Raw genomic sequence first — 24899 nt, 5'->3', positions numbered from 1 at the left:
CTTTACCGGAAAAATAATAATAATAATAAAATTGAAAAAGTGATCTCAGCCGTTGGATGGAGTCCTTGTTGCTTCACCGCAACTCAAAGAAAGAAGCGTGGGTCATATCAAATCGCACCGCCTAACAAAGCAAAACCCAAAGAAGGTTTCCTCTTCTGTCAATCTTTCTCTCCATCTGTGTGAATTGCTACAGAGAGAGAGAGAGAGAGAGAGAGAGAGGGGGTGAGTGAAACGCGTAAGGAAATGGCGAACAGTCACACCGATGACTTAGACGAGCTTCTCGATAGTAAGTTATCTCGAATTCTATGTAAATTGTGTTCCCTGCCCATATATATTGACATGATTGTTTGAAAGGTTTTGTCTTTTAGGGTTTTTTATTGAGAATTTTGGGGGTTTCTTTGTGGTTTTTTTGTCTCTCAGGTGCATTGGATGATTTCAAAGATCTCAATCTTTCTCAAAGGTTACTCCTTTATCCTCCTATATGTGTTTTAGCTTCAAAGTCTCAAACTTTTCGTATTCTAGTCACTGTTCAGCTCTGTGTATATATGTATGTTTTGGTTGAGCTCGAGGCTTTCAGTTCCCAAGTTAGAGATATCTAGGAATTTGAATCGTTTATGGGATGTGTTGTTGTAGAAATCAAAGGGAAGCCCAAGAGGAAGAGAAGAAGAAGAAGAAGAAGAAGAAGAAGGAAGAGACGAGTTCATTACCAAGTGGAGTTCAAGGTCTTGGAATGGAACTACCAGATATGAGAAGCAAGAAGAAAGGAAAGCAGAAAGTTTCAAAAGAGGATGATCATGTTGCAGAAGCTCTTGATAAGCTTAGGGAACAAACTAGGGAAACTGTCAAAGGTTTGGAATCCATTTCTTCTTCTAAGCAGCAACCAGCTTCTGATGATGATGGTATGGTAGAAGATTTCCTTAAGCAATTCGAGGATCTTGCTGGAACTAAGGTACAATATAATACCCTCACTCTGTTACTTCTATCGAATGAGAACTTGAAACTGTTATATTATATCTATTGCAAACCGTCTTTACTTCACTACTACAAGTAGATTTTAGCAGAACAGTGTACTGTGTGATTCTTCTTGTGCTCTTTTACTTAAGGTTATGAGTTAGCTGCAGTGAGTTAGAATGGTCGCTGATTGATAGATTTTGTTCTTTATGCTATGTTGAGGTTATATGGAGCTCATTATCTACTTGGTGGTATCTGTGGCTTTGTTTGACGCTCCCTCTTGTTTTTTGCTTAGGACTTGGAATCAATAGTTGAAACAATGATGCAACAGCTATTGTCGAAAGATATCCTTCACGAGCCAATGAAGGAGATCGGTGCAAGATATCCGAAATGGCTAAAAGAGAATGAAGCAAGTCTAAGCGAAGAAGACTACAAGCGTTATTCACAACAGTACAAATTAATCGAAGAACTCAATGTGGTTTACGAGAATGAACCGAACAATTCAGCCAAGATAATGGAGATCATGCAGAAGATGCAAGAATGCGGACAACCCCCGAGTGATATAGTTAAAGAGATTGATCCCGGGTTTGATTTCGCAAGTCTAGGCCAAATGTGAGTTCCTCTCCTCCTTTTCATATCTCTCTCATTATCTCAATTGGGTTTTGATCTCCCCGGACCTGAAAAAAGAACCAATGTTTTCATGTTTATTTTTACCCACAGATCTCCAGAGATGCTGGAGTCCTCGCCAAATTGCTGTATAATGTGAGTGGGGACCAAACAGCTTTTAAGGATTATAATGTCGGTTTATTCTCTCTAGTGTAAAAATTCAAAAGCTTTGTTTCACACACAGACAAAAATAAGTCTTTATCTTATTTATTGTGCCTTTCCCAATTAGTACAGCCAATCACATGCTTGTGTTTAATTGTAGATGATTTACAAAAATATCTGACTGGTGGAAGTTGTTAAATCATTTAAGAGCTAGTTGAATGAATGGTGGTACTCTTTTCATATGTCACTGTTGTTCAAAAATGTGCCAAACAAAGATTGAACGAAACATGCGTACTACTGTACTAGGATTAAACTGTGTGTACTGGGAAGTCTAGGATTACAAATATGGGCTAAAATAATATAGGGAAAGTACATATTAAAAAGATGTTGCTTCCAGTGTCCAATAAAAGATCTTTATACCCAACCGTTAAGAAAAGAAATCTCATAACATTACATAGTCCATATGTCTGTGTGGTGAAGACTGAAGACAGTACGTCTCAAATTATGGACCATCGAGTGTCTTTGCCGACATCTTCCACCACCGGTCTCTCGTTCAAGGTGCATCGCCGGCAGCCAGAGCTAATCACCACGGCTAAACCAACGCCACGAGAGCTCAAGCCTCTCTCCGACATAGATGACCAACAAGGGCTAAGATTTCAAATCCCGGTTATATTTTTCTATAGACCTAATCTTACAACTGATCTCGATCCGGTCAAAGTGATAAAGAAAGCCCTAGCTAGCCGACACGCTGGTTTACTACTATCCGCTCGCTGGTAGGCTCCGGGAACTATCAAACCGGAAACTCGCAGTGGACTGTACCGGTGAAGGCGTTTTGTTCATCGAGGCTGAAGCTGACGTGGCGCTTGCAGAGTTGGAGGAAGCTGATGGTCTTCTCCCTCCTTTCCCTTGCTTTGAAGAGCTTCTCTTTGACGTGGAAGGTTCGAGCGATGTGCTCAACACTCCATTGCTTCTTTTCCAGGTAAATTAATTAATGTTAGGTTATATATTTTGTTTATAATGGTTAGATTATATGAAACGAGACTGGCATGCAGGTCACGCGCTTGAAATGCAGCGGGGATTTATATTTGCCCTCCGTTTCAACCACACCATGTTCGATGGAGCCGGTCTCTCCCTCTTTCTAAAATCACTATGCGAGTTGGCGTGTGGGCTTCATGCCCCCTCGGTTCTACCCGTACCGTATGGGATCGACATTTGTTGACTGTGAGTGCTTCCGAGGCGCGTGTGACCCACACGCACCGTGAGTACGATGATCATGTGGAAAGCAATGCGTTAGCGGCAGGAGAACCTTTGGTTAGCCGGTCTTTCTTCTTTAGGGCGGAAGAGATCTCAGCCATACGGAGACTCCTTCCGTATGATCTCCGCTATACCTCGTTTGAAGCGCTGTCGTCATTTTTATGGCGTTGTCGGACAATCGCGTTGAATCCTGATCCCAACACAGAGATGCGACTTACTTGCATAATCAACTCGCGTTCCAAGCTTAGTAACCCACCGCTACCGACGGGTTACTATGGAAACGTGTTCGTCATTCCCCCGGCAATAGCGAGAGCAAGAGATCTTATGGACAAACCGCCTGAGTTTGCTTTGAGGTTGATACAAGAAACGAAGTCCAGCGTAACGGAGGACTACGTCCGCTCGGTAACAGCCCTAATGGCGACAAGAGGCCGGCCTATGTTTGTGTTGGCGGGGAACTACATAATATCTGATTTGCGATATTTTGATTTAGGGAAAGTTGATTTCGGGCCGTGGGGTAAGCCGGTGTACGGTGGAAACGCTAAGGCCGGTATCGCAGGTTTTACGGGAGTGAGTTTCTACGTACGTTGTGGCGATTAGCTTGCCGGTACGGGCGATGGAGAGGTTCGTAGCAGAGCTACGTGGCGTGGTTAATGTTTTAAGAGGTAAACCCAAAATCCTTAGGTCTGTTATGTCCTCTCTAAGAGCTTAATCGAGACGTTACGTTATCGGTAAAATTATTGATCAGTTTAGTCAATTATTAAATTAAAGACTAATGAAGTTTTAAAGGTTGAATACTTGCATACCACGAAGACATTATTTTCCATAACGGCTCCTATTGGTTTTGATTGTGGCACTCTGATGGGCATGTCCAACCGAGAAATGGCTGGAGATTCTCAAAAGAAAAAAATATACTTTAATTGTACAATTATATTTTTATTTTTTTTATAAAACTGAACCAATTAAAATTGTCTATGGTATATTAACAGTAGGAGAAACGTTTCTTCAGTAAGCAATTTCATAAACGTTTCTTTTTTTAGTGAGCCAATTTTTGAGTTTTTTAATTAAAATTTGGTTCTACAAAAAAAACATGAGCAACCCAATAAGTACTCCCACTAGACTTGGTCCCTCTCAATTCATTTGGGTTAACTTGCTTGGATCTAAATTTGCTCATGGAACAACGTGTGTATAATAATCACATACTTATAGCAAGTTTATATCCACTTATTCAGTGTGTTGAACTCTTGATATACTGTATAACTCTTTGTTTACGATTTTATGATTATAGAATTTGTGGAATAAGTTTAACTTAACTTTTATTCATATTGCTTCTATACTTTTCTTACACGAACGATTACATAGCAAGTCTTATACACTCACTTTCTCTTACTCAAAGCTCTAGATTAACTACTTCCATTAGACTTACTTATCATTAACTTTTAGGTTTAAGCTCACCAGCAAAAACTACTACGAGCATCATTAGCGGGAGAACGGTTCACCGTTGCTCAAAAAAGAAAATTAATATTTTAATATTAACTAATAAGAAATTGACATGTGTAAAAAAAGTTGAGAAACGTTTCTTCCTCAAGTACTTTGAGCAACGTTCTCTTACATTTCTCTCATTTTTATATTATTTTATTAATTTTTAATTAGAAAATTTGGAGGAAGGAACCACCAGTAATGATGGTCTAACAACTCTCTTAGCTCAGCTCATCTCCAGCGATAGAAATGGAGAGCGTTACTCAAAAATACAAAAATAATAATATTTTAATTGTATAGTTATATTTTTAATTTTTTGTTAGAGATGGACCAATCACAGAAACTAATATATTTGCAACAGGGAGAGAAACGATTATCCCAGAAGGACTTTGAGCACCACTGTATTTTCTTTCTCTTAGCTTTTTAATATTTTTATTTTGTTTATTTAGAGCAACTGTGGTTAAGTAAACTCCATTGGCCATGCCCTTACACAACCACCTTTAAAGCAACAAACCACTTAACTAAACTCACATGACTTATAGAAATAACAAGGGAAAAAGACTATTTCCGACCTATACAATGTTAAAAGTGCCAATTTATATATGTACAAACTCTCGGTGCCAATTTCTATTTATATTCAAATAAAATTCAAATTTCATACCCAATTATAAAAAAGTGTTCGATTTCAAAGTCAAAATCAACAAATATTAGTCAAAAGCTGACTCAGATGACACGTATTAGATGAAGTGGCATCGTATATTAAAACGACGTTATTTTGATGCTGTAATTTCGTTTTAAAAAACAAAGAAGGCAAGACCCCAGACTCGAACCAAGTCCATCTAAGTTTTTGTCAAACCTTTAACCATATGATCCAACAGCCTCATTCGATATACTTGGGAACATTAATAATTATATCCTATCCACCCCCGAGAATCTCCCTCCTCTTCCTCTTCTTCTCTTCCTTGACATCGTTAATGGCATCATAATTTTGCCTTACTCATTCCTTAATTTTTACTGGAAAACAAAAACCCTAATGATTAATTAATGATAATTGTGATCAAAGAGGAACATAGAATCTCCAAAATTCAAAATTTTTAAAGAATCAAAAAGTTAAAAAATCAAATCTTGGAAAACCACGATGGATGTAATCAATTAGCAATTGGACCAACAGAGGCGGATCTAGATGGAGAATGAACCACGGCGGAGCAGCCATTAACGATGCCAAAAAAGAGAAGAAGACGAAGAGGAGACAGATTCTCACGGGCAAATATGATTATAAACAATAAAGTCCCCTAATATTTCGAATAAAGCTGCTGGATCATATGGTTAAAGCTTTGATTCATTCTTTGATGGACCCGGGTTCTAATCCAGAGTCTTACATTTTATTTAAAAAACGAAATTACATCATCAAAACGACGTCATTTTAATATACGATGCCACTTCATCTAATATGTATCATCTGAGTCAGCTTTTGACTAATATTTGTTGATTTTGACTTTGAAATCGGACACTTTTTTTATAATTGGGTATGAAAATTGAATTTTATTTGAGTATAGATAAAAATTGGCACCAGAGTTTGTACATATATAAATTGGCACTTTTAACATTATACCGGTCGGAAATGGCCCTTTTCCCCGAAATAACAATAACGTACTTAGCCGAATGGGCTTAAACTAAACCATAAAGATATTATTATGTTGGGCCTAAATATATCAAACAATCCATTTCTTAACCAAAGGACAAATCCTTGTTGACTTCTTCTTGTTTGTTTCTTCTCGTCACCGACTCACATTTCTCTTCTTTTGTTCTTCATTCCTTTTTCAATAATTTCATTATTTTCTTTTCCAGGTTTGAACGAATCACAACACAATGGAATATATATATCATGCGCCACATGATAATAGACTGTCTAAACCAAATTATGGGGACATTGTTATCAACGACTAAAACATGATTAAAAATTAAAATTAAATGAAAAAATAATGAAAAAGCAAGCCAAAATTTTGAATGAAGACACTTACGATGTAACTGAAAAAGTGTTAAGCTCTGGGTTTCATTACACGACTGAAAGAAAACAAAAACTAGAAAGCAGCAACGTACACGCTACAGTTTACATTGTTGTCAGTCGTCGTCAATTCCCTTTCTTTGGGATAATATCTATCTAGTTAATCAGAGTCAGGACAAAATACAAGGTCTGATTGGTAATGTAGCCAAAGTTGTACATAAAAGCTGTAAGCTGAAGCTGTAACCTTTTACGAAATAGTGCAAAGCTGTAAGGAAGAGCTGTAGGTGAAAGCTGTACAAAAAACTGAGAGTAGAGCTTTTAATAAAGTTTTTGGTAAAGTTTTTGTGATTGGTAAAAAATCAAAGCGGTACCACTTGTAATATTTTGTGTATGTTTACCAATCAGTACCACAAAAATAGTGACAGTTAAATCGATCCTTTTTCCATTTTAAAAAGGTCCGAGGATACGAAGCAGTGTGTACGCTCATACACTATTTTGAGATTTATATCAAGCTTTTAAATTTGCATCTATTCTTAATTAGATTATTTGATTAATCTATTTTAATTTTAATTTTTGTACCCAAATTAAAGATTTAACGAAAAAATGAACTGTGTAGTACTCTTCTTTATTTTATGATTATACAAAGTTTGGGTTCTTCTAATTTCTATATAACTATAGTGTTTCTTTCTTTGATTAATTTTTGAACGTAAAAAATCTATCACAAATGAGAAGGTGATATCATCAAGATTTCATGATAGGAAAGATAGTAGGGTGATTTTATAAAATGTTCTACTTTTTTGCTAAATATGATTCAACTTATAGATAATAAATAAAGTGTTTTATGTTTTTATAAATATTTTTGTATGATGTTTAATATATTTATGAAGAGATTTTTTTTGTTATAATTTGACACCGGTTTTAAAATATGTATAAGTTGAATGCCAAGAGAAACGTTTAAGCTATGTATGACATATGTATGTCTTTGATTTAAAAAAAAGAAAAAAGAAAAAAAAAAAAAATTTCACCTTGTATTTTTCCAATTTCTGTTTGATATACACCACAAACTAGGCAGGCAGGTTGGGTGGACAAAACTTACAAGTGTACAGAGACATGCACGATAAAGTCATACGATCAGTTACATCAATGGTGTAAGATTATGCAAAGAAAAATATAATGCGAACAAAAGAGTTTTCGTTAACTCTCTATATATATATTTAGAAATCATACCTTTTAATTATTGAAACACTATATACGCTTTAATTTGAAGCAAGAGGGAGCAACGATGGAGATCATCACTATCATATTCCTCATCATCTCCTCTCTCACCTTCTCCATCTTCCTCAAACGCATCTTCTTCTCACCAACCCACAAACTCCCACCGGGACCGCCTCGTTATCCGGTCGTCGGAAACATCACCTGGCTTAAGAAAAACAGCTTCTCCGATTTCCAAGGCGTTCTCCGTGACTTAGCCTCACGTCACGGACCAATCATAACACTCCATGTAGGCTCCAAACCTTCCATATGGGTCACCGACAGATCACTCGCTCACCAAGCCCTTGTCCAAAACGGCGCCGTTTTCTCCGACCGTCCTCTGGCTCTCCCCACCACCAAAGTCATCACAAGCAACCAACATGACATCCACTCTTCCGTCTACGGCTCTCTCTGGAGAACCCTCCGCCGCAACCTCACCTCCGAAATCCTCCAGCCGGCGCGGGTGAAAGCACACGCGCCGTCGAGGAAGTGGTCACTCGAGATTCTCGTTGATCTGTTCGAAACAGAGCAGAGAGAGAAAGGGCATGTCTCCGATGCTTTAGACCACCTCCGTCACGCCATGTTTTATCTACTGGCTCTGATGTGTTTCGGCGAGAAGCTGAGAAGAGAAGAGATCAGAGAGATCGAAGAAGCTCAGTACACGATGCTTATGAGCTACACCAAGTTCAGCGTCCTCAACATCTTCCCAAGCGTAACCAAGTTCTTGCTCCGGGGAAAGTGGAAAGAGTTCTTAGAACTAAGGAAGTCTCAGGAGGACGTCATACTCCGATACGTGAACGCGAGGAGCAAAGAAAACACCGGAGATGTTCTCTGTTACGTCGATACGCTACTGAAACTAGAGATTCCGACGGAGGAGGAAGGAGAAGGAGAGAAGAAGAATAAGAGGAAGCTGAGTGAATCAGAGATCGTGAGTCTATGCTCAGAATTTCTAAACGCAGCTACGGATCCCACGGCAACGGAGATGCAGTGGATTATGGCGATCATGGTGAAGTATCCAGAGATACAGAGGAAGGTATACGAGGAAATGAAGAGCGTCTTGGCCGGAGAAGCAGATGATCGAGAAGAGATCAAAGAAGAGGATTTAGGGAAGATGAGTTATCTCAAAGCTGTGATCTTGGAGTGTTTAAGAAGATACCCTCCTGGTCACTACTTGTCTTACCATAAGGTCACACACGACACCGTTTTGGGTGGATTCCTCGTTCCACGCCAAGGTAAACATTACTATACTGTATACTAATATATCATCCGTATGCACTAATTTTGGAATGATTAGTAGTATTAGTATAGTAAGAGATGATTTTAGGTTAGTCATATTTTTGTATCATCATCATTTAAGTTTTTTTTTAGAGATGATATGGTTGTTGAAACTCTTATATGTAACAAATACCCCATGTGGTCCAACATGTAATTAATATTTTTTTGTGTGGGAGTAGGTACAATAAACTTCATGGTAGGAGAAATGGGTCGGGACCCGAAAATATGGGAGGATCCTCTAATGTTCAAGCCCGAAAGATTTCTAGAGAACGGGGAAGCATATGATTTCGATATGACCGGAACTCGCGAGATCAAGATGATGCCGTTTGGAGCGGGACGAAGGATGTGTCCCGGTTACGCCCTTTCGTTGCTTCACCTAGAGTACTATGTGGCCAATTTGGTTTGGAAATACGAGTGGAAATGTGTGGTAGGTGAAGAAGTTGATATGTCCGAGAAGCAACAGTTCATTACAATGGTCATGAAAAACCCTTTCAAGGCAAATATCTATCCTAGATGAGAAAGTGATGTTGTATTTTATCACACCAAAAAAAAAAAAAAAAAGCTTAATGGGCTTATTTGTCATATATTTAGTAAAAGGGCTTGTCTCATGTGTGTTGTTAAAACATGTTGGGCCTTTAATGGGCTTTGATATAAATATCAAATAGTTTATCCGATTGTCATGGCGGAGAAGTAGTAAGAACAGTTTTTTGCAACACAGAAAGAACCCTAAAAATTCGAAATTTACGGGAGAGAATGGAGGAATCGAAGCAGCAGCAGCAGCTGCAAGAACAACAACATCAGCTCCTTCTTCAAATGCAGCAACAACAACAACTGCAACATCGTCAACAACAGCTCTTTCTGATGCAGCATTTGCAGAAACAGCAGCAGCAGCAACAGGCGACGATGTCGAGGTTTCCGATGAACATCGACCCTCATCTCCGTCCTCCCGGGTTAATCCAGAACCGACCCGTTAACCCGTTTCTTCAGAACACTAACCCTACTCCTAATTTGAATCAACAAGGCAACAACTTTCATCAACTCCAACAGCAGCAGCAGATGATGATGATGCAGCAGCAGCAACAACAACAACAGAAATTGATGCGTCCTTCGAATCAATCGGAGATGCAATTTGCTTACCAGGACGCTTGGCGTGTCTGCCATCCCGATTTCAAGCGACCTTTCGCTTCTCTCGAAGACGCTTGTGAAAGGTTCGTCTGATTCATAATTGAAATTGATTTATGGGTTCTTTGAAATTTCTGAGTTTAGTGATTTTCTGAGTTATTGATCTCTCTGGTTGTTGTTGTTGTTAGCTTTAAAGATTCATCTTTTATCATAAAGGCCAATGCTTTATTAATGGAGTTCTTCAACCTTTTTATTTTTCTTGGGATTGCAGAAAATTTTTCTATTTTTAATACCCTGTGGCTGTGATATTTGTGTCTGTTGTTGATCTATATTAGCTTTGGTGGGTCTGCATTAGAGATCTTCTGGTTCTCATTGGTGCATTTTATGATATGTTTATTATTATTCTCTTGCTTAATATAATGTGGAATCTTTTATGAGGTTTTGTTACATCTTCAGGGTTCTTCTTCTGAGTCTAGTTTACAATATCTCTTTTGTTTATTTTACCATCTCTGTTGCAGATTGTTACCTTATCACGTCGTAGCAGATTACGAAGCAGAGGAAGAGGAGGCTAAGATCCTTGAATCAGACCAAACAAGCAAGACGCTACCTCTTTGTCAGCTATGGGATAACAACATTGCAGCCAAATTTGAAGAATTCAAGGCTACGTTTGAGGAACAAACCCAAGCTTTCAACAAAATAACTCAGAAGAGAAGCGATGGAGAAGCTAGAGCTGAGGAAAGGCTGATGATTGAACAACTTATGCTGCAGGACGAGAGAAAAGCATGTATTGAGCTGAAATCGGAGCTGGATATGGAGATGAAAGCTCAGGAGGCGAGGTTAAGAATGGCGGCTTTGGCACAAGCGAGGGCAGCAGAGTCGCAACAATCTCATGCTGAGATGATGATGGCTCGTAACCCGTTGAGAGCTAATGCGATTGGGAACCATGGAGAACAAGGGCGTAACATGAATCCTAATGAGATGATGATGCTGATGAACGGATGGGGGAATAACAATAACAATAGCAATATCCAGAGAGAGGAGAAGGAACCTTTGGAAGAAGATTTCTTGAATGATGAAGAAAATGAAAATGGTGAACAGGAGAACTGGCGACGAAGTGGGGACTTTGATTTGAATCTTCGGTAAAAGGGGGATAAAAACCAATAATTTTCTTTTTTTGTTTAGTGGTCCAAAGACTCAGTTTGATGAGGTAGTTTAAACTTGAAAGGTAGGAGTGAATAAGGTGAAAGAAAAATAACAATGGTCAAGTGTTTTTTTTAGGTGGACTAATTAATTCTGGCGTGACTAATGCTACTAGTATGGTTCCTTACCTCTCGCGTTAGCTGAGACAAACGGTGGTTGATGATCCATTGGAATTAAAAGTAACAAAATAATGTAAAACCACAAAAGCAAAAAACAGGCAAATTTAGACACAAGTTACAATCAAATGACTAAAAATGGGAAAGCATGCACCATGTGACTCCCTAAACACATCAACGAATATCATTTTTCTTCGTAGCAGCGACTGGGACCATACAATAATAAAACAATCCCCACAACTTTGTTTTTAAATATTCCAAAAGGATCTTTTACGATTTCCAAAATAATTCGAAAAAAAAACCCTTAATTATTATGCATGCTGATGTGTGTATTACATTGACCTGCTGATGGATATATGACATAAATTTATGTTGTGGACGTTTCGTAGGCTATGTCTTCCTCTACGTGGCACATGAAAGGTAGCTCATGTGTCCGCCTCAGTGACTTTGAGCCGTAGTTTTATCTCAATGAAATAATGCATAACTACAAACAAATTTGTTTATTTTTATTATAATATGAAAATATAATTATTATCGCCAAAAACTTTAGCATTTTGGTAAATTAGAGAGTAATGGTTGAATCATATTATGTAATTTGGTTACTATACTTGTCTTGTAGATGCTCGAGTTTAATTAGAATCTCTTAATACTGATCGTATGACACCTGACAGTGCAGTATCTACTGAAAACATGCATAGGATTCTTGCTTCCATGTATTGTCGAACTTTTAAATTCTGTCATACCATCCTGGCTCCGATTTAAAACTGTTACGGTGTAGAACGAACGTGCGTATGATCTATCAAATTATGGATGAACTTATTTATTTAAAGTCACGGAATGAGTAGGAGTTAGAACTATCCATAAGTAGGAAAATGGATTAAAGAGGAATAGGATTCTCACAGTAATCTATCAAATTTTAAATTGTTGAACTTCTACTATTGTCACTAGAAAAAGATCTCATATGGCAATTGTCTAGTCCGGTCAAACAACTATTGTAAAGATAAATATATATCCTCCACAGAAGGAAAATACAAACTTTGAAAAAGGCATACATATTGATTGAATGCCATTATCTTAACACGCATTTGGTTCCGTTTCGGTTTAAGAACAACGAAGTCGTAAGCAAGAATATGACGATATTTAATGCCATTTAATAAACAATTAAGTCGTAATCATAATCGTATAGAAGGATTAAGACTATGACAGTGTTATTAAAAGAAAGTTTTATACTTCAGAACTTAAAAAAAATCTTACCAACAAATATGAAGAAAGCATGCAAGTCTACAACCTCAAAGTAAAGTTTCACTAGCAAAACTACTAAACAGATTAATTTATTAAAAACTAGCTAATTTCACAACCAATAGGCTGTTAATAACACAAGTTTTTATCAAAAAAAAAGAAAGAAAAAACGAGTAAAAAATCTTGAAGTTAGATAAAAGAAAGAGAGAGAGAGAAGAACAGATGCCAAACTATAGTGGCATGCTCTGAATCTTATCTCTTAAACACACTTCACAGATCACTTCTCTAATTGGACCTCTCTCTTTCACACTCTCCCTCGTGTTTATTACATATTGTTCCTCTCAGAATCTCCCTTTCTTTCCACAAAATTTGTCTCTAACCAAATCACAAAAAAATGACCCACAAATTTATTATTTATCCCTTTTTTTTTTTCAAATCCCCATTAATAAAAAAACCTTACCAACCCATGAAGTAAAGTAAACTCCTTTCTTCTACTTATATCTAAACTCATCTCTTTTGTCTCTTTTTTCTTTGTTTCAACTATATCATCATCACTTCATCAGTCTCTCTTTTAACTCATCGATCACAAGAAAGTAGCTAGTAGTAAAGGAAGAAGATGAAGAGAGGACATGGCGAAACGTGGGACCCACCACCACCTTCTCGTGAAGGTCCTTCAATGGTGGATAAGAAGATGGCTGCTGCTGATGACAACAACAACAACAACAGCAACAACATGGACGATGAGCTTCTTGCTGTTCTTGGCTACAAGGTTCGATCTTCTGAGATGGCTGAAGTTGCACAGAAGCTTGAGCAGCTCGAGATGGTCCTGTCTAACGACGATGTAGGCAGCTCTACTCTCTTGAACGACACTGTTCATTACAACCCATCTGATCTCTCTAACTGGGTCGAGAGCATGCTCTCCGAACTTAACAACCCGGCTTCTTCGGATCTTGACCCGACGACCGGTGGTTGTGTTGTGGATAGATCCGAATACGATCTCAGAGCAATTCCGGGTCTCTCTGCGTTTCCAAAGCAGGAAGAAGAAGAAGTCTTTGACGTAGAAGAAGAAGCTAGCAGCAAGAGGATCCGACTCGGATCCTACTGCGAGTCTACGGGTGAGTCAACTCGTCCCGTGGTGCTCGTTGACTCTCAAGAGACCGGAGTCAGACTCGTCCACGCGCTAGTGGCGTGCGCTGAGGCGATTCAGCAGGATAATCTCACCTTAGCCGACGCGCTAGTGAAACGCGTGGGAACACTCGCTGCTTCTCAAGCCGGAGCTATGGGAAAAGTCGCTACTTATTTCGCACAAGCCTTGGCTCGCCGTATCTACCGTGGCTACACGGCGGACACGGACGTCTCATTCGACGACGTTCTTCAGATGCACTTCTACGAGTCTTGCCCTTACCTAAAATTCGCTCACTTCACGGCGAACCAAGCCATACTCGAAGCTGTCGCGACGTCGCGTAGAGTACACGTCATCGATTTAGGGCTTAACCAAGGGATGCAATGGCCTGCTTTGATGCAAGCTTTAGCTCTCCGACCCGGCGGACCTCCGTTGTTTCGTCTCACCGGAGTCGGACCACCGCAGAAGGAGAATTCGGATTCGCTTCAACAGTTAGGTTGGAGATTAGCTCAGTTCGCTCAGAACTTAGGCGTCGAGTTCGAATTCAAAGGCTTAGCCGCTGAGAGTTTATCGGATCTTGAACCCGAGATGTTCGAAACCCGACCCGAATCAGAAACCTTAGTGGTTAATTCTGTTTTTGAGCTCCACCGGTTATTAGCTCGATCCGGTTCAATAGAAAAGCTTCTCGGTACGGTTAAGGCTATTAAACCGAGTATCGTAACGGTGGTTGAGCAAGAAGCGAACCACAACGGAGTCGTATTCCTCGATAGGTTCAACGAAGCGCTTCATTACTACTCGAGCCTTTTCGACTCGCTCGAGGATAGCTACAGCTTACCGAGTCAAGACCGAGCTATGTCAGAGGTGTATTTAGGGAGACAGATACTCAACGTTGTTGCGGCGGAAGGAACCGATCGGGTCGAGCGACACGAGACGTTGCCACAGTGGACGAACCGGATGAAGACAGGTGGATTTGACCCGGTTCATCTCGGATCTAGCGGGTTTAAACAAGCGAGCATGCTTTTATCGGTTTTTGCTGCGGGAGATGGATACAGAGTTGAAGAAAAAGATGGTTGCCTTATGCTTGGGTGGCAGACGAGACCACTCATCACAACCTCGGCTTGGAAACTCGCCGGAGCGGCCGAGTCGCGGCGGTAGAGAGATGATTAAACCGGGGAAAGTAGTAATAAATGTTTTAAGAGAAGAATTAGGGAAAGAGACCGTGACTTTCTTAGTTATGTTTTTTTACTTTTTAACCCCGAAGTTTTTTGTGTGTTTAACTGTTCTGTCTAAAAGTTCACAACTTTTTATCTTTTTGGACGTTGTGCGTATCTTTGAGAGTTAAGAGAATTGAGTAAAAAATCTTTGTATCGTAGCTCGAGCTTATAGTAGTTTTCAATAAATGGAAGGATAACGATTCTGTATGTTTTTTTTTTAAGTTTACTTCAATCCAATATTAAATAGTAAATGATTGTGTGATATTTTTCAATTTTGGACAGTTTCGTTGATAACATGGGAAGAGTGAACGTGAGCGTCTCTGAAAAGGCGGATCCAAAACGTACTTTCAGTTTCAAGGACTGATGTCAGTCTTTTTATTTTTTGTTTCCAAAACATTAAAAGAACAAACAGATTGTTCGATTCTTCTCTCTCTATTTACTTTTAGTATGGGTTTGATGAGGTAAGATGGATGTGCAGTTGATCTTGGTGTACGTAATCAACTTTTAAAGACATGCAAGGTGAAAATTTATTAATGAGATCATAAGCCTCAAAATTCAATGGTCTTCTACAAAAGAGTTGGTGGATCTGAATTTTAGTTATGAAGCTAATTCTGTAATTCAATCTAGAAGGATAGTCAAAAAGATATCTTTCTTCGTGTGGGTATTTTGGTCGGATAAGTTCGGTTTATTATATAATGAACACTCCAATGCCATTATGATATCAGTGAAACTTTTTAAAAGTAAAAGCGTTTGTATATATAGTAGTAATGTACACACAAAATGACTTTAAATCACAGAAAGCTTTTTTATTATGAACACTTTTGAGTAAAAAAAAAGAAAAAAAAACCAGTCACTAAGAACCAAAACGCCGGCAACTGGACTGGCATATATCAATCTTCACCACCCTTATCCGGTCAAACCACAGTAAATACTTGGAAAGAAACCTCGGGATTGCGGTTTTGGGGATCACAGGTTTTAAGGACGGACAAGAGTAGAAGCACGTTCTTGTAGATGTCTCAAGCTTTTTTCCATGCTAACTTGCACCATTTCAGCTAGCATCTTCTTTGCTTTACCTGATTGATCATCTCCGTCTATATGAGAGATTAAGCTTGACACTATGTTTTCTATTGTATCGGGTTGAACCTCTGATCTAGGGCTTTCCGAGTCCCTAAGCAAACACAGAAGTCTTTGAGCTTTAGTCCGAGACTTCGATGTCCCTTGAACCGTGAGCTCAAGCAGTCCCGGTATCACACCTTCTCTAAGAATTGGCTCTCTGTATTTACTTCTATCGCTTTGGCACAGCGTTAAAAGCACGCCAACCGCGTGTTCCCGTGCTTGTAATGACCCGTTTTCAAGAACTTCCACGACCGCTAAAACTCCACCTTCGTTAGAAATCAACCCTGATCTCGGCTCCTCGCCAGAAACCATCAAGGATTCTATCAGAGAACAACATTTCTCAGATGTTTTCGATGACTTTTTACTTGACTTGAGAAGATTCAGTATCGGTGAGAGTGGTTTAGTGGATAGGATCATGCTTAGGTTATCGGGGAGCGTAGAGAGGTTGGAAAGGGCCATAACTGCATCAGCTTTGGCTTGTGGGCTTCCATGTTTAATGACATTGACTAATAAAGGAATCACGCCATTAGCTCCAATGATGGGTTTGTTGTTTGCTGACGCGGAGAGAGTGAGCAAAGATGCAGAAGCATACTCTTGAAGTGTTGGGCTATTTGATTGTAAGAAGTTGATGATTGGCTCTAAAGCACCAGCCTCAATTATACTCACTTTATTCCTGAAGATTAGAAAAATCAACAACAAAAACTTAGAATAATAGTCTCAGAGGAGAATAGTCTTGAAGACAATGACACATACATATGTTTCTTAGCAAATAGGCAAAAATCAATCTTTCTTTCTCTAAGACTTTAACTCTGCATTCAATTTAAAAAAGTCATAGGAATGGTAACCAAGGGAAATAGAGTTGTAGCCACAAACCTAACAACCTCTTAGGAAAACCAAGCCGACCTAATTAATTAATGTTTATGGGACACCAAACTAAAAGTAGGAAAGATATTTTTAATGAAAACTATATACGAGAGGAAAAGTGAAGGAAAAAGAAAGGCTTGGGGTCTAGTATCTTTTACTTTGCTTGCTCCATCTCTCCTCTCCTCTCCACTAGATGGATCCCATTAATAAAAAGAAAGTGATGATCTCAGAGTTTAGACTAAAAGAGAAATTGACTACAAAGTCGTTTGCGTATAAACTAAGAAAGATTCAGTAGCCATACACCAAAAAAACTCAAGTCTGGTAAAGCAGGGGCCTACAGATGCAGAAAGAGCTAATAAATTAAGCTGTGCAAACTTATTTCATACCTGCCCCCAAAGCAAAGAGTTAGTTACTTTCAGGTGATTTCCATCTTAAAAAAACTTAAATCATCCCCTGTTTTATCTAATAGTTTGACACAAATTTAAAAGCCCTTCTTGGATAAAATTTTTTTTTGATGCATCATGTTATTGTCCTCTCTTTCTAATGGAAGCAAGCAAAATAGGATGTGGAATTTGCGGCGGGTTTAGGTAGAGAATTAAAGAAAGATTCTTGTTCTAGTGTTATCTTACAACTTGATTCTTTGCTTTGCTATTGGAATGTCAAGACTTAAGGGTAAAAAAGAAAAGGTAACATGACTCATATAGCTTTTAGATCAATCAAAATTTCCATCTACAAGTAGAGAAACCAATCAAACCTCACCAAACATGAACGATTAAACAAAAGAAAAAGAAAAAAAGTCAGAATTCTCCAGAAAACCGCATAAACCAAAGAATAAATATTAAAGTAAAGGAATAAAGAAGAGTATCTATCTATCCATCCTTGTAGTAGTATACTGTGACGAACCCCTAGGCAAAATTTTGAATTCCCCCAGTAACAATAAAAAAAAAAAACCTTCAAAAGGAAGCAAAAAGGGAAACAAAAGAGGTAAAAAAAAAAAAGAAACATAGAGTATACTCCAAGCAAACAAAAAAAAGCAATAGCCAACAAAAGTTGATTGATCCACCCAATCTGATTTTTTAAACCATACAAAAATAAAGATCGAGAATTATCCATTACGCCATATCTAATCATCATAAACTTACACGAAACAGACCAAACTAATTAATCTCATGTTAATCTTAGTGGTGATTACCTAACTAATTAATTCCAAGCTAAGAAGAAATCACTAATCAAATCACTATACGAAGAAAACAGAACAAATTTTAACTTGGGGAAGAAGAAGAAGAAGAAACATACTTCTCGTCTTTGACGGCGAGGTTAAGGAGAGCAAGTAGAGCAGCCTCGTGGTGAGATTCAGGCGAATCAAATCGGAGCATCGAAACGAGAGGTTCCACGGCTTGGGAAAAGTGTCGGCGGCACCTATGAGACGTCTTTGTTAGCCGACGGATCTCTCTTGCTGCAAACAGCCTCGAATCTGAATCCTCGGATCTGATTAAACTGAGAACTCTCTGGATTGAAGCGGAGGAAGACGAAGAAACCGAAACCGACGATGAAGAAACCGCCGCCGCGGTGTGGTGGTGGTGGAGCAATTCGTGGTCTACATCTCCGCCACGTGGCGAATCGCAATCGAGGCTCGTGTCGATTGATGATACGGAGGAAGAGGAAGAAGAAGCCACGGTGGAGATTAGGCTGTTTGTTTCTCCGGCGAGGTCCATTTCACGAGAAAGAAAAAAAAAAAAGATCTGCTTAGAGAGAGAGAGAGAGACGTATGAGTAAAGGACGTTGGCCAACGGTTACATAGTACGTGTGTATTTATACTACACACGAGTGGCAATATACATATATATATATATATATATATTTTTAGTCAAAATATTTTATTTACGGAAACTTTAGTACTCCATCCGTTTTAAAATATAAGATGTTTTAGTGAAAACACGCATATTAAGAAATAATTACTTTTAAAAAGTTTAACCAATTATAAACAAGTCGGCATAATATAAAATATAAATTTAATCTAAAAGTTGCATAGAAAGTTGGAAACCTCCTATATTATGAAACAAAAATACTTCTCTAAATATCCTATATTATGAAACGGAGGGAGTATATTTTATAAAACATAGGAAAACAATAAATCCAAATTAATAGGAGAAAATTGGGTTGAAGACTTTTTTATGGCTTCTATTTCTCTAGTTTTTTTTAACTTTTAGTTGTAAAAAGATATTTTTTTTTTGTTGGGAACAATGAATGATGTAGATGGCTCAAAGCTATTTGTGAGATTTTATTCGATTATATTAAAGTAATATGTGTTTGGTCCTCAATGTTGAGATCAATTGGTACCAACCATTCTTTTGTTATAAGGTCTTTATCTTATGTGTTGCTATATCTAGAAACAATAATATGAGAGGTGTTTTTGCAAATGGCAAAAAGTATATAGAAGTAAAGATGTTTAATTGATCTGTGACTGTGTAAGAGAGGTATCTACAAATATTTAAAACTATATTATCAAACTTCGCACATTTCATATGGTAAAATTTATTAAAATCTCAGAGTTAGTAAGTTCTAAATATAATTCTACTTTTTTTTTTTCAATGGAAATGACTACATTTGGGTTTATTCGTATTCATGCTTAATCATCTCTAATGGTCTCAGTCAATAGACTTATAATTATAGACTAGAACAAAAGATCTCGAGCATTTTAAGTAACCAAGTCAAAACCGCAAAATGACAAAAACTAAAGAATGGAGAATTCTTCAATACATCGTTACAATCCGTTTGAAGAATAATCCAACACCTTTCACTCCATGAAATTAAGACATAAAGAAAAAAAAAGACATACTTAATCAAATGATTGTCATTACAAAACAAATTAAACATGATTAAATCTCACATGCACCATACTGTCAGTTAAGCTTAGAAAATCTTGGCGACGTCTTTCATAAGACCACGATTGGCACTTGCGAAATCAGAAAATTCGTCGTAAGAGATGTATCCATCACCATCGGTATCGATCTCGGCCATCATACGCTTAATGTCCTCGTGTGTGACCGATCCAAGGTTCTTGAGAGCATCTCCAAGCTCGGCCGCTGAGATTTTTCCATCTCCGTTAGCATCAAATTTCTTGAAAATACGGTCATGCTCAGCTTTTTCCGTTGCGTCAGCCATTGTTTGTAGTTTTTTTGTTCTTTTGGTCGGAAAGATTAGATGAAACCTCAAGTGTTATATAAAGAGATTTGAATGTGACTAAGCTGAGGCTATGCTTTAAATTAGGTGATTTAATGAAAACCCCGAATTTACCAATATTAGAATTTGACTTGGTCTTTCATCAACTCTCAATACAAAGTTGTTGTTTTATTCTTTTTCTTTTTGGTTGTTGTTACAACAAGAAGAAAATAGTGAAAGAAATTGATCGCCTACCATATTGACGATATAACATTTAAGTTGACATCTTGTGACATTTCTACCATTTTCAGCTCAAACTCATATAATTTAAATCCATCACTTGGATCCTAAAATTGATTGTGATTATCAATTGGAAAAAAACAAACATTGCTAACTTGTATATGCTTAAAAGAATTCATAACAATCTAATGCAAAAGTTGATCAATTAGTTTTCTTAAAAAATGATGTGTTTTTTTTACTCTGTTCTGTCCCAAAAGCATCAATTTTTGATTACACTGTTAGATTCAGAGCTTACTATTCCTCCACAGTGTGATGTTAAAATCCAAATCCATAAATCACTTTCAAGCAAAATTCACTTGAAACCAAAAGATTCTGTATTACACCTTTTCCACTGTTTCAAACAACAATGTAAAGAATACTATCTCGTTTGAACTTGGCCAAAAAGGTTGGATTGTGAGAAATACATGGGAAAAATAAAATTCAAAGGCTAAATCCAACAGTTTTTTCCGGCTTTTTATGATCTTCAAAGATGAAGTTGAACTCATAACTTTGAAGCAAAAATAAGTCTTTTGAGTGTGTAGATAGACTAATTACCTTCAAGGAGCTCTGTCAAAAGGCTTAGTGTCATTGTAACAAGTATCCCACACAGCTTCCATCGCGTCTTTAGCAGCTACTTCCGAGCAATACGGGTTTCCACGAAGCGATTTCAACACTCTTCTTTTTATACATTCCTTTTGAAAAAACCGTGAATTTGGTTAACACTAACAATGATTCAACAAGTGTTTATATGAACTAACTAATGCAACATACAGTGACTTACTTGTTCATGCCCTCTTAATTTAATGAAACCTCGCAAAAGTTCTCTCTTGAAATGACAATCACCGCTTAAATGACCTGCACGTATCTGTTCAAAGACACACAAACACAAAAACCTATCAAGAACTATGACAACAGTTTAGCGCTACATAGTAAAAGCTTTAATCTAACATTGAAATCACCTCGCTGCAAGCATGATGAGCACAATTAGTCCAATCCAAGTTCTTGGCTCGACACTCATCATAAGCATGGATCAACTCATGTATAACTACTTGGTTCACTTCATCTTGAATGGTCAGGTAGTTGCTGCAGACAGTGATCTTGAAGCAAAAAAAGGAATATAGCAAAAGATTCAGCATCAAGGTACAATCATCAAAAGAGCTCTCGAGAGCATAAAGGAAGAAGAAACATTAGAAACTGTGTGTGTGTGTTTACCCCTCTTCCTTTAGTGTAACCTCCAGCAACAGGTCCAGTACAAACAACAGCCTTAACGAAATTATCACCAACTCTACACCCAGATTTCTCCATTTGCTCCATCAGAAACTTCACAATTGGGTCTATATATTCAAAAAAAAACATTCAAACATCAGACAAAATCATAGCAAATGATACTTAAGAAACCCTATAAACCCCCACGAGTCAACTGCTTTGATTCTAAAACCTTAAACCCTAGATTGCTCTAATTCTCATGAATATCTCAAATTTTACAGAGTGAGCTAAATCAAAGAACCAATGGGATTAAGAATCGAAAAATAAAACAAAGATTTGAATATACTTCGGAAGCTTCTCTGAATCATGTCTTGGCATTCATCGATAGATTTGCCGCGTCTTGCTCCTGGGTTGAATTCCGATCCTGAATTCGGAGCTGCTGCATCTTCCATTCAATCTCCGGTTCGCTTGGAATCGGTTTTGACGGCGGTCGATTTTTTAGAAGCCGGAGTGAATCCTCGGTACGGTAAGTGGCCTCTCTCTATGGTCGGCGAGTGCGAGAGATGACGGAGAGAAACATTAGGGAAGGGTAAATATGTAAATTACATTATCAACCTTTTTTTGAAAAAAAAACGTTGGTAATTTTTTTTCTTCTAATTAATGGAAATTTTTTAATAATTTTTTTTTGTTGTCAACAATAGATCAGCTCAAAAGAGCCAATTGGTAGTAAAATCGTATGTGCTTGGCGTGCCAAAAAATCTGCCCTTACATTAGCATTTCTAGGAATTAAAGATAAAGAGAAAGAAGATAATTCCTCCCTATCAGTGTTGATGTCGTCAAGGTACGCCGAGAACGCTGGCCAGTCGGAAGAAGAAGACACCATCTTCACCAAGTCTGAGCAGTCGGTATAGAAAGCCACCTCTCCGAAGTCATGGCCGATCATGCAGCGCATCACCCAAAGCCCAAAGGAAGTCTTCAACTTCAGTATGTAATGGAGAGAGACTTCACCGGAAATTTTTGGCTCCCAAAAACAGCAACGTTGTCTGGATCGAGGTACAACACCAACCAGCACCTGCATACAAATCCCCTGCTTTCCAAGATCCATCTATAAAGCATCGATATCCAGAGAAGACCACAAGAAGGGAAACAGTAGGCCCCTAACTGGTAACTCCGAAACTACTGGAAAAGTGGGATTGGTGACTATGTTGTCCTCTATCTGAGCCTGCTGCCAGGCTGCAGCTTCACCCTCTGCTATTCTAACAATATCCTCCGGCCGCTCGGCAATATTTTCAAAGACACGTGCATTCCTTGCTTTCCAAATAAACCACAGGAGCCAAGGGAAAACCGCAACATGAGCCACATGATTCTGCTGCCCCAAGAAGTGATCAACATTTGCATATACTGATTCCGTCGGGAAGGAATTAGGGCCCACCGGCACATGTGCTAGGGCCCAAACCTGACGGGCAGGAGGACACACAAAGATGGCGTGATTTATCCCAAATCACTTAATATATACGTATGTTTAATACAGCCCAAGTTTATCTATTACATTAATATTTAAAATTAAAAAGTGTAAATAATTCTAGATAACTAAAGTGTATTTCTAGATAATACAAAATTTAATTAGATAAGTTCCACATAGATAATTAGTGGAACTTATCTAATTAAATTTTGTATTATCTAGAAACACACTTTAGTTATCTAGAATTATTTACACTTTTTAATTTTAAATATTAATGTAATAGATAAACTTGGGCTGTATTAAACATACATATATATTAAGTGATTTGGGTAAAATTTACAAATCCTATGTTATTCAATCATGAATTTTAAAAATTCTCATGAAATCTACTGTTATTGAACTACTAATTTAAAAGTCTATCTTAAAATATACTATTATTCAAAAGAGTTTGTGGATTTGGATTTTAATAATTTTTGGGAATTCTGAAGGATTTGAGAAGATTTCTTTAGTTAAAGATATAAAAATCCAAATCTCATGGTTTTAGGTAGTATTTGAAAGAATTTTACAATCATACAAACTTCCTTAAAATCATCAAATACATTTAAAATCTCACAAAAACTAAAATCCTTTGGAATATTAGATTGAATACACCCTTGATTTACATTATTTTTTTCCTTGCTTACTAACTAACATGTGTCAAACAAAATCCCATCTAATTTTTGACAAAATTTCCAAAACTTAAAAGGTTTTTAATACTATTCCAGATGGCTCAAAAACTTATACTCCATTTTAACACAACATATATGAGAGTTATTGTAAGATAAACAATGGAGTGAACAACTATTAATTACATGCAGATTGAACAAATCCAATTTCTAGGGATATAATCCAATGTAATTCATCATTAATAGGAATACATATGTGTTTTCTATAGTTTCCAAACCCTATAAATATAATTCTCAAAAACACAAAGGAGAAGAAAGTATCAAACAAAAACATATACAGTTCAAGAAAAATGTCTGCAAAACGGGTCTTCGACAAGTTCGACAAGAGCAAAGACGGTAATCTCTCGTTAGACGAGTTTCGTGAAGCGGCACTTGCTTTCTCTCCCAAAATTTCTCAGGAGGACATCGTAAAGATTTTCAACGAGATGGACGCGGATGGTAACGGCGAGCTAAACCTCGACGAGTTTACTACATGCATCGAGAAGATGTTGAAGGAAGTGTTTGATTTTTGTGATGTCGACGGTGACGGGAAGATACCGGCCAGTGAGTCCTATGTGACCATGACTAGCATCGGAAAGACATGGACCGAGGAGAGTTGTGCCGAAAAGGTTAAAGCGGTGGATGCAGATGGTGATGGCTATTTAAACTTTGACGAGTTTATGGCTTTGGTTATTGGTGACATATGAGAGAGTCAACCTAAATTGCTTGTTTAATAAGAGTATACATATGTTCTTTCCGCTTATTATATTATATCATTTACATATAACAACATGCCAAATGTGTTGGCCGTTGGGTCATTAGCCATACCGGTCTTATATATAATTATATATATTAATAAAATCCTAAATTACAGTAAATATGAATTTGTCGTCTTTCTTATAAAAATAAGCAAGAAACTAGTGGACATTGATCAAAGCTTGATCTCAATTGTATGAAAAAAAACAAAATATACAATATGTGACTATATTGATAATATGTCTATATGAGACATCTTCGAGAGGTTTGACAAGAACAAATACGGTCAGACGATCTTCTCATGGGAAGAGTTTCGTGATGCGATTCATGCTCTCTCTCTCCAGCTATTCCTTCTG

General features: G+C 37.7%; 6 protein-coding genes and 3 pseudogenes across 9 annotated transcripts; 6 read left to right on the top strand and 3 right to left on the bottom strand.

Moving 5' to 3' along the window:
• The first annotated feature begins 62 nt into the window (after nt 1-62).
• LOC104744442 (peroxisome biogenesis protein 19-1) lies at nt 63-1842 on the top strand. The gene is made up of 5 exons (XM_010465496.3): nt 63-286; nt 421-460; nt 634-949; nt 1247-1563; nt 1672-1842. The coding sequence occupies exons 1-5, from the start codon at nt 244-246 to the stop codon at nt 1715-1717; spliced, it is 762 nt and encodes a 253-aa protein (XP_010463798.1). The 5' UTR covers nt 63-243; the 3' UTR covers nt 1718-1842.
• Nucleotides 1843-2104: 262 nt separating this feature from the next.
• Nucleotides 2105-3796, top strand: LOC104744441 ((Z)-3-hexen-1-ol acetyltransferase-like; annotated as a pseudogene). Its single transcript, XR_015581896.1, has 2 exons — nt 2105-2698; nt 2772-3796. The product of XR_015581896.1 is annotated as a (Z)-3-hexen-1-ol acetyltransferase-like (transcript).
• A 3361-nt stretch (nt 3797-7157) lies between these two features.
• Nucleotides 7158-9654, top strand: LOC104744439 (cytochrome P450 89A9). Its single transcript, XM_010465495.3, has 2 exons — nt 7158-8937; nt 9160-9654. Exons 1-2 carry the CDS (start codon nt 7737-7739, stop codon nt 9495-9497), a joined length of 1539 nt encoding a protein of 512 aa, XP_010463797.1. The 5' UTR covers nt 7158-7736; the 3' UTR covers nt 9498-9654.
• Nucleotides 9655-9665: 11 nt separating this feature from the next.
• LOC104744438 (uncharacterized) lies at nt 9666-11429 on the top strand. Its single transcript, XM_010465494.3, has 2 exons — nt 9666-10188; nt 10621-11429. Exons 1-2 carry the CDS (start codon nt 9734-9736, stop codon nt 11243-11245), a joined length of 1080 nt encoding a protein of 359 aa, XP_010463796.1. The 5' UTR covers nt 9666-9733; the 3' UTR covers nt 11246-11429.
• A 1323-nt stretch (nt 11430-12752) lies between these two features.
• LOC104744437 (DELLA protein RGL2 pseudogene) lies at nt 12753-15201 on the top strand (annotated as a pseudogene). The gene has a single exon (XR_015581730.1). The product of XR_015581730.1 is annotated as a DELLA protein RGL2 pseudogene (transcript).
• A 524-nt stretch (nt 15202-15725) lies between these two features.
• On the bottom strand, nt 15726-18806 carry LOC104744436 (U-box domain-containing protein 45). The gene is made up of 2 exons (XM_010465492.3): nt 18271-18806; nt 15726-16783 (listed from the first exon to the last, which is right to left on the bottom strand). The coding sequence occupies exons 1-2, from the start codon at nt 18687-18689 to the stop codon at nt 15970-15972; spliced, it is 1233 nt and encodes a 410-aa protein (XP_010463794.1). The 5' UTR covers nt 18690-18806; the 3' UTR covers nt 15726-15969.
• Nucleotides 18807-19699: 893 nt separating this feature from the next.
• On the bottom strand, nt 19700-20180 carry LOC104744434 (putative calcium-binding protein CML28). The gene has a single exon (XM_010465491.3). It carries the CDS (start codon nt 20137-20139, stop codon nt 19888-19890), a length of 252 nt encoding a protein of 83 aa, XP_010463793.1. The 5' UTR covers nt 20140-20180; the 3' UTR covers nt 19700-19887.
• Nucleotides 20181-20686: 506 nt separating this feature from the next.
• On the bottom strand, nt 20687-22198 carry LOC104744433 (mitochondrial inner membrane protease ATP23). The gene is made up of 5 exons (XM_010465490.3): nt 21968-22198; nt 21628-21749; nt 21375-21512; nt 21197-21280; nt 20687-21107 (listed from the first exon to the last, which is right to left on the bottom strand). Exons 1-5 carry the CDS (start codon nt 22071-22073, stop codon nt 20973-20975), a joined length of 585 nt encoding a protein of 194 aa, XP_010463792.1. The 5' UTR covers nt 22074-22198; the 3' UTR covers nt 20687-20972.
• A 1834-nt stretch (nt 22199-24032) lies between these two features.
• Nucleotides 24033-24665, top strand: LOC104744432 (putative calcium-binding protein CML34 pseudogene; annotated as a pseudogene). The gene has a single exon (XR_015582604.1). The product of XR_015582604.1 is annotated as a putative calcium-binding protein CML34 pseudogene (transcript).
• Nucleotides 24666-24899: the final 234 nt, after the last annotated feature.

Source organism: Camelina sativa, chromosome 15 (assembly GCF_030686135.1).
Source record: "Camelina sativa cultivar CO46 ecotype springtype chromosome 15, ASM3068613v1".
NCBI classification, from domain to species: domain Eukaryota; kingdom Viridiplantae; phylum Streptophyta; class Magnoliopsida; order Brassicales; family Brassicaceae; genus Camelina; species Camelina sativa.
Note: the sequence above shows the minus strand (reverse complement) of the source record. Positions and strands in the feature narration are given on the sequence as shown.